The sequence below is a fragment of the Plasmodium reichenowi genome, chromosome 8 (assembly GCF_001601855.1).
Source record: "Plasmodium reichenowi strain SY57 chromosome 8, whole genome shotgun sequence".
Classification (NCBI taxonomy): Eukaryota; Apicomplexa; class Aconoidasida; order Haemosporida; family Plasmodiidae; genus Plasmodium; species Plasmodium reichenowi.
This window is the reverse complement of record NC_033653.1, coordinates 711,635-722,361: the sequence shown is the minus strand read 5'-3', so window position 1 is coordinate 722,361 and position 10,727 is coordinate 711,635. Positions and strand designations below refer to the sequence as shown.

At 16.1% G+C, this 10,727-nt stretch overlaps 2 protein-coding genes across 2 annotated transcripts; one reads left to right on the top strand and one right to left on the bottom strand.

Annotated features, from left to right (window-relative positions):
• Nucleotides 1–1,262: 1,262 nt before the first annotated feature.
• Nucleotides 1,263–3,095, bottom strand: PRSY57_0819600 (hypothetical protein; the record flags this gene model as incomplete). The annotated part of the gene is made up of 1 exon (XM_012907135.2): nucleotides 1,263–3,095. The coding sequence occupies one exon, from the start codon at nucleotides 3,093–3,095 to the stop codon at nucleotides 1,263–1,265; it is 1,833 nt and encodes a 610-aa protein (XP_012762589.2).
• A 4,752-nt stretch (nucleotides 3,096–7,847) lies between these two features.
• PRSY57_0819500 (phosphatidylglycerophosphate synthase) lies at nucleotides 7,848–9,872 on the top strand (the record flags this gene model as incomplete). Its single annotated transcript, XM_012907134.2, has 1 exon — nucleotides 7,848–9,872. The coding sequence occupies one exon, from the start codon at nucleotides 7,848–7,850 to the stop codon at nucleotides 9,870–9,872; it is 2,025 nt and encodes a 674-aa protein (XP_012762588.2).
• Nucleotides 9,873–10,727: the final 855 nt, after the last annotated feature.

The following is a 10,727-nucleotide window of genomic DNA, read 5'->3' as shown; positions in this document are numbered from 1 at the left end:
AAAAAAAAAAAAAAAAAAAAAAAAAAAAAAAAAAAAAAAATTAAGAAATTCTCAAATGAATAATAAAATATGAAATCATTTTAAATAAATAAATATATATATATATATATTTTTTCATTTCTGTAGTTCAGTGTAGTTGAAAAATATTATCCTTTTTATTCATGATTAAATCCAAACCACTGTTATATTATTCACAAAAAAAAGAAAGAAAATAGAATAAAATAAAATAAAATAACAGAAAGAAATTATAATTACACATATATATTAACCCAAATGAGTAAGAATATATATATATATATATATACATATATACATTTGTAAATTTCTTTAATATTGAAAAACTTTTTTTTTTTTTTCTTTTATATCTATTTATTTAACCTCAATGAATTTACATTTAAATTCTTACATTTTAAATATACAAACAGGCAAAAATAATATATATATATATATATATATATATATATATATTATTCTACGTACCATGTGTTATTAAATTTTATATTATATTTCATTATATAATTACATAATGATTTATTTATTTTTTATCTATTTATATCCTTTTTAAGAGTGTTTGCAAATTTTTCCTTTGTATAATTTTACAGTTATATTTTAAAACGTAAAAATAAATTATTATCAAGTTTGTATATATATATATATATATATATATATATATATATATATTTATACCTTTGTAGGAAAAAAAAAAAAATAATAAAACAACACACAAATAGTTAAATTAGAATAATATAAATAAACATTTACACACTCTTATAATAAATATGTACATATAAAGTGAATACTAAAAAAAAAAAAAAATATAAAAAAAATGAAATAAAATGATAATATATCTATAAGTATGTGATAGAAGATAAAAAAAATTTCATATATATATATATATATATATATATATAAATCATAAAGGAAAAAGAAGCGAATTTTAACATATACAGATGAATTATTTTTTAAGTCAAATAAGATATTTTATATATATGATATATTTTCATTACTATTTTTATACAAAACACATATATGTATGTACCGAATATACATAATAATATCGGCACATGAAAAGATATAATATTATAAATAAATAAAAATATATACACATATACACATACATATATATATATATATATATATATATATATTAATAAGGTGAGAATATAATATATTATCTATGTGTTATTAATAGAGGTATCACGAAAAACATTCTAAAACATTATTATCAAGATAAAAATATAAAAAGAAAAAAAAAAAAAAAGTTAAAACTTTTTAACTATTTTATCCTTATAAATAAAAACTGAATTAATTATGTCATTAAAAACTACATTTAAATTATGACGCATATTACAATAACTAAAAATTTCTGTGTTGGTTATATTGTAAGCTTCAAGGATTTTATAAAAAGTTCTCCTTGGATCTATAATACTATACATATCATCTTCAAATAAATATTTTTCAAAAAAATAAGTTTCAACATCATTATTAAATCGTATATGTCTATTATTATTTTTATTTTTATCAGAAGTTGTATTATTACATTTTTTTAAAATAGATTTTAATGGTTTCGTTTCTTGATTTGTATTTAGATTAATACTTTTAACCTCTATTCTTTTATTACTCTCATTATTAAGAATGACATTATTGGATGGATTCATTTTTTTGATCACACTACTAGGATTTTCATTATTATTATAATTACAATCACTATTATAATTACTATCACTACTATAAATACTATCACTACTATAATTACTAAAACTATTATAATTATTATTACTTTTTGATTTATTGTGACTATCCAACATATTATTTTTACAATTCCTAAACTTATTTTGAGCATGAGCTAAATGCTCATCACTAGTTATTAATTCACTGTTGTTATCACTTTCTAAATCATTAAACGTATCACTACTTATATCGCTATTCATATATCCATCATCAATATAATTATCATTATTAATAATATTATCATTATTTTTATTATTATATGAAACACCTTCTTTTTTTTTCTTTACCTTTGAACAATTCGATGTATTATTATATAATATATTTGATAAAAGTGAAAATAAATAAAAATTCTTTTCATTTATACTTTTATTAAAACCCAATTCTGTTAAACTATCTTTATTATCTTCAAACGTTTCATCACTATTCTGGTCGTTCATATTAATTTCATTTTTTTTTATTATTTTATTTTTTAAATTTATCATAGCATCACATTCTTCACATAATATTTCTGTATAATTCTCATGTGAAGAATTTGAATGTTTTTTACATTTTAAATTATTTTTATTTACATTTTTATTTTCCTCCATAGATATACTATTATTATTATTATTATCATCATCATCTTCATTTCCTTCATTATAATCACTACAATAATCATTGTTCTGATTATCATCCTTTATGTCCTTGTCTTCATCGTGTTCCTCATTTTGCTTGTTATCATCCCTTTTTAATATTTTTAGTTTCTTCAAAAGTTTAGTTCTTTTTTTCGATCTTTTTTGTTTTGTGCTATTATTTGAACCATCCCCTTGGTTCCTTTCCCTTATCGACGTGGTTATTAAATCAGCAGTATTACTTTTCTTAAATATAGCATTATTTTGCTGATCAGCATTTTTATTAATGAATAGATAAAATCTCTTCCTTCCTGTATGATTAGGTGTCTGAATATTATTATTATTATTATTATTATTATTGTTCTTATTATAACTATTATTTTTATTATCACTGTTTGTAGATTTATTATACACTACATTGGTTATCAATTTTTTTTCATCTTTGTAATTTACTTTTTTCCTACTCTTATTAAATCTTATATGATTTTTAATACACTCAAAATTTACATTATTCTTTAATAATAATCTAAATATTTTGTTTATATTATGTGTTATGAATATACGTATGAGTACAAGCAATTTACTAAAGAATCCAAGTATTGTAAGAAGAATCAAAAAGGAATAATACACTTTAATATAATTAAATAATTTCTTAGGTACATCAATAAAACTTACTGTAAAGTTCTTTAAATAAAATAAAAGTATTAAATAAAATAACAACGTTATATGTGTCTGTATAAGTTTTTCCTCCATCCTATCATATTTATATTGTTATATATAAATATATATAAATATATATATATATATAAATAAATATATCTATGTTTATATTAATAATGCATTATTCTTATTCTTCCTATTATTACATACAAGTGTTACATAGTCCCTATTACCATAATTTTATAAATATCTTTTTCTGTCCCTTTTATAAATTGTTTATAAATAAAACATATTCAACTTTATTACAATCAAATATTCTATTTCATATCTTACATCACATATATATATATATATATATATATATATAGAATAAAATGTATTTTAAGGAATATTACATATATATTATATTTTAATTATATACAGCATAAATATATACATATATATATATATATATTATAAAATAACAGACGATGTTTTTTTCAAATATATATTATTAAAAAAAATTTCGCTTATTTTATTAGTTTTTTTTTTTTTTTCTATAAAAATATTTTTTATATTAAATAATTTATAATATAACCTCAACTTTTTCTTTCTATTTCAAAAAAAAAAAAAAATATATATATATATATATATATAAATATAATATTATCATTATATTTTAATATAATATTCAAGATAATCTATATATCTATATATATATTATATAATATATATATTTCATAATATTTTATAAAATATATAATAATATTATACTTTTGTATAAGTTTTTTTTTTTTTTTTTTTTTTTTTTTTTTCCTATATTTATTTTAATTAATTTTTATATTTAAAAAAATTAAAATAAAATTATATAAATATTATATATACATATATATATATAATATATATTGTGAGGTATTTTATTGTTTACTCATTTTTTACAGGCGCAAAAAAACATTTAATCGTTTAATAATAAATACATATATATATAATATATATATTTTATATAAATACTGTATTATATTATTTATATATGTATTTTAATTTTATATATTATGAATTTATTATATATATTTTTTTTACTTATATAAATAAATATACATATATATATATATATATATATATATATATATATATATATATATATATATATATATATGCTTATATATATATATTATATATTATATACAATAATATATAATAAAAAGTTGAGTGAAAATGTATATATATATATATATATTTATAAAAAAAATCAAATCATTTTTAATATTATCTCAAAACATATTATTAAAACATTATATATTATATATATATATATAATTAATGGTATAATATAATTAATACATATAATTTCTGATTTTTATATTTAATATATTATTATTTATATCTAATGCATTTATATGAATAAATAAATATATTATTTATATAAATATAAATAATACATACACTTTTTTTTAATATATTATATAATAATATATATATATATATATATATATATAATATAATAATGTATAATATGAAATTATAATTATATATTATTGCTAAGAACAAAATAAAAAATTCCTTTCATTATATTACAATTTGAATAGTGCATTTTTATATATTTCTAATATATAAAACAAAAAAAAGGTTAAAATAAATTAAATAAATGCAAAATGTATAGATTAATATAATATATTTTATATAATATATAATTATAATTTTTTTATACGTACCATAATAAAGAAAAAAAAAAAAAAAAAAAATCTAAATAATTAAATAATAATGAATTTCAACAATGTTTAAATAATTTAATTATATTATATATATATATATATATATTAAATGTATAAACATATTTAACCATTCAAAATTCTATACAAACAATTAATTATATATATTATTGACGAATAATAAAAAAAAAAAAAAAAAGAAAAACAAACGAACGAACGAACATATTATATAAATGTTTATATTATTGCACGTTTAAAAAGAAAGTGTATATTAAAATATATATATATATATATTATATTAGTCCCTTAATAATAAATATAATTTTATATAATAAAAAATATATATATATATATATATATATATATGTCTATTTTATATATATATATATTTTTTTTTTTTTTTTTTTCATGTAATAGCCTTTATACGAATGAACATAAAAAAAAAATAATAATGATATTATAATTATCAAGGTGCGTGTATTATAATAAATATATTTTACAACATGTTCAACTTTCTGTTCATATAAATGTATATAATTATATAATCTTTTTTTTATTTCCCTCTTGATATTTTATGTTACTAATAAATCATTAAGTGGAAAATAGGAAGAATAAAAAAAAAAACAAAACAACCAATTTATTATTTTCGATATTTTAAGGACATAATATAAATGTAAATATATATATATATATATATATATATATAACAAATGGGAATAATAAGATATGCTTGATAAGAAAAGTATATTATTTCTATCCTTCCATTTTAATTTCTTTCTTTCGTATAAATCACATTTTATATTATAAAATCTAATCACCTCTATTTCTTTTGTTTATTATAATCTCCTTATTATGTAATATAGGGTCCTTTATATATATATATATAATATATTTTTTTTTTTTTTTTTTTTTTTTTTCTTTTGGTTCTAGGTATTTATAAAAAAAATAATATAATTAAAATATGAACATAAAAAGGATAATATATTTTTCTTGCATAATATTTTCCTTCTAATGTATTATATGAATTCCTATAATTCATATGAATATATTATTTAAAAAAAAAAGAAGAAAAATTGTTTATGGTTTAATGATATTATAGAAATATTATTACACATATATAAATAAATATAAATGACCAATATGTGTGAACTTAAATTTAAGTAATCCATTCATTTGATATTCAATAAATATATAAACATAATAATACACAGAACCATTTTACATATTAAAAAATAATTCTTCAAGGATATAATATATATATATATATATATATATATAATACAAATATACATTTTTATTATAATAAGGGAAAAATGTAGAATTTATATAATATATATTACATATTTGATGGATTTTAAAATATTCCATATTTTTACATATTCTTATATTTTATATATCTCCATAAAAAAATGTATGTTCTGCATAAAATGAACACATAATAAAGTTTATATGTACATAAAAATTCCTTTGATATTTTTTCATTCTCATTTTTCCACTTCTTTTATTTTTATTACATACCTCTATTTTGATATAATCAATATTATATTATTTTATATAATAATTTTTTTTTTTTTTTTTTTTTTTTTTGTACTATATATTATTCCAGATATAATTACAAGATATAATTTTTTCGTTATTTTATTGAATATATGAATTTAAAACAAAAATATATATTAACACATTAACAAATATAAATATATTAATAATATATATATATATATATATAATAAATATATTATTTTTGTGTATGTCCTGTATTTCTTTTGGTTGGTGCATAAAATAATACAATATAATTATTATATATAAATTATATTATATGTATATTATATTTTTATATAATAACAAGTTTAATGTTCCTTATAAATGATTCCTTTAAAAAATACATCGAAATAAATAAAATACTATTTTATTATATTTCATGATAAATATAATATTATATAATTTTATAATTATATTATATATGTAATATATATATATATATATAAATATATTTTGTGTAAATGTATTTATTTATATTATATATATATATTTTATTATTTTATATATGTTATTTTCTCCATATGTCCTACGAAATATTCCTGATATATATATATATTTTTATATATTATTTATAAATATTATCTTTTTTATAAAATTTATACGTTTTTGTATATAATATTTCTTCCCATATTATATTATATTATATTATATATATATATATATATATATTTTTTTTTTTTTTTTTAATGAATCATAAATTCAGAAGTTATTTAATTTTTTTAATATTTTTCCTTTTTGTATTTATATTTGATTTGTATGATAATGGGAACATCATATTATTTTGTTAAATTATATTTTTACATGTTTTATTTTATATATATATATATATATATATATATATATTGTATAATTATATAATTTTATACTAACATTTTATAATTCTTGGTTTCCCTATTTATATAGCATATAAATAAAGTATATAAATATATATATGTATAAATTATATAGTATAAATAAATATATATATATATATATATATATATATATATATTATATGCATTGCTTCTCTTTTTTATTTTTATTTTTATTTTATTATTTTTTTTAATATATCTAAATAAATTTTTAAATATATCACATGATATATCATTTTTTCTGTACTATGGAATAATAATAAAAAAAAAAAAAAAAAAAATTATTAATAAGTTCATTATAAAAATATATAGAAATATATATTAATTTATTAATTTATTCATATAAGTTTAGTAGTACTAAAAGTTTTAGAGAATATGTTATATTTCACAGCGTAAAAAGAAAAACTATAGTATATAAAAAAATATAAATACATATACATGATACCTAAGATAAAGGTTAACCCGTATATAGCCTATTCATATATAGTCACAATTATATGTATATTTATTTATATATATATATATATATATTTATATATTTCTATTTATGTATATATAGATAATAATAATATTCATTTATATACTATATATTATCAGGTGCCAATTTTTATTTATAATTTCCATCATTATGAACACTATGATTTAATAAATTATATTGTATTATACTGTATAATATTTTATATTATTTTTTCCTTTTTTTTTTTTTTTTCTTTTTTTTTTTTTTTCAAATAATTAAAAAAAGGAAAGAAAAAAAAAAAAAAAAAAAAATGGCTCTGAAGTTTGTCATTCATGAACCTAAAGCTAAACTATTATTTACTCCTAAAGAATTTTTTAATACCTTAAATGATATGTTTAAGAACTCACAAAATCGTATTGTGATTAGCTGTTTATATATGGGAATAGGAGAATTAGAAAAAGAATTAATAGATAGTATAAAAAAAAATGTGAATATAAAAGATTTAAAAGTTGATATATTATTAGATAGACAAAGAGGTACAAGACCAGAAGGGAAATTTAATGAAAGTTCAGTTAGTATTTTATCAGAGCTTTTTAAATGTTCAGATAATATTAATATTAGCTTATTTCATAATCCTTTATTAGGTCCTATACTTTATAATATCTTACCTCCTAGAGCCAATGAAGCTATAGGTGTAATGCATATGAAAATTTATATTGGGGATAATATTCTTGTGTTATCAGGAGCCAATTTAAGTGATAGCTATTTACGAAATAGACAAGATAGATATTTTGTTATTGAAAATAAATTCTTAGCTGATTCTATTCATAATATAATTAATACCATACAAGGTATGTCATTTACTCTAAATCGAGATTTAACCATAAAGTGGGAAAATGATTTAATGAACCCACTTATAGATGCATACGTGTTTCGTGAACAATATTATAGAAGAATACGTTTTATGTTACAAGGAATTCAAAAGCATATTTCACAATATAATAAAAATTATTCATATAATAATTATTATAAAAATATTAAAAATTATCCAATAAATGATAACATATATATTTATAATAATCAAAATAACAATAAATATAGTTATACATCAAACGAATTTAGCATGTTAAATTCTTTTAGTACAGATATATTCGATAAAGATACATATAATAATAAAAACCAAAAAAATAATCATAAAAAAGAAAATATGGAAACACATACTTTGTTAGATACAAATGATGCAACATATGATTCAACAATTAATCTTCTACATAATAATCAAAATGAAAAGCAAACAAATAATTTATTTACATATCTAAATGAAAAAGATGAATTCTTTTATCCATTATTTGAAAAAAATAAAAGCATTTTAGTACTTGAACTTTCCTTGCAGTGTGGATTTTCCATACCTCCAATATATGATGAAACAGATATGTTAGAAAACTTATTAAAAAATATCGAAAAATATGATCAAAGCTTAGTTATTTCTTCGGGATATTTAAACTTCCCAATGAATTTCCTTAAATTAATTAGAAATATATATATCAACGTTATGCAAAAAAAAAATGGTATATTACAATTAATCACAGCGTCACCATGCGCTAATAGTTTTTATAAATCTAAAGGGATATCTTATTATATACCAAGTTCATATTCAGCTATGGCTAATGTGTGTATTGAATATATTACCAAAAATTTAACCAATTTTCTAAAAAAAGTAAATGGACAAAATGTTTCTGAACAAAATAATATTTCAAATCAAAAAATATATATTGAATATTACAAACCTTCATGGACATTTCATTCGAAAGGTATATGGATAATGGACAATATGAAAAGTATGAAAAATGTAAGTAATGATAATAATAATAATAATAATAATATCAATAATAATAATATTAATAATAATAATAATAAATTTCATTCATCTAAAAAATATGAACAAAATGTTAATAACTCACCAAATGTAAAAATTAACCTGAACAAGTCAGGATATTTTAACAATGAAAATTTTGATAAGAATATTGATGAAGAGAATGAGAATATATTGAAATATGAAGATAGAAATGATATAAATGAAGATAATGATTATTACGATAATTTACCATGGTGTACAGTGATTGGAAGTTCTAATTATGGATATAGAGCAAAATATAGAGATTTGGAGATGAGTTTTATAATAAAAACAAATGATTATAATTTGAGGTGTCAGTTAAAGAAAGAATTAAATATAATATATGAGTCATCCCATTTTGTACAACTGGATGAATTGAAATTACGATATGCTTTTTGGTTAAAATTTTTAGTGAAATATATATTCAAATGGCTTTTATAAATATAAAATAAAATAAAATAAAATAAAGAATAAGCAACCAATAACTCGAATATATGAAAATATGTTTTGTTATATATATATATATATATATATATATATGTGTATATTTATATATATATTTATTTATTTAATATTATTATTGTATTTTCAAAAAATATTTTGGAAACATTTATCATAAGCTATTAATGTTATTAATTTAATTTTTCCTCTTTTTTTTTAAGGTGTTTATATATACATATATATGTTATGTTTTAATATTTCTTTATCATCATTAATAGCCAACGTGTTACATTGCATATAATTTTTTTATTTATTACATTTTTATTCTTTTTTTAAATTACACGTTTGAGTCATAATTTTACTACTTTATTTATTGTTCATTTATATACTATCATTTAATTATTTTTAAACTAACTCTATTTTTCTTTTTTTCCTTTTTTTTTTTTGTGCGTTTTATTTAATATTTTTAAAAAATAACAATGAATCTTATTTTTGAACATATAATAAACTGGAAAATACAATATATCAAGATGTATCAAATATATATATATATATATATTAAATACTTTGCAACAGATATATGATGAGAAACAAATAATGTAATAGCCTAATTCGAATATCATAATATTCCATGACGCTGTTTTTAAATATAAAAAGCGTAATGATGGAAAAAAATTTATATGTACATATATGTTATTACAAAATAAAATATAATATTTCATAATTGAATGTTAGGCAAATAAGTTTTGTTAAAATTTATTGAGTATAAATAATAATTTCATAATTTACATAAACAAATATAAACAATTCTGAAAAACTTTAAAATAAATAGCATATATATATGTATATATATAT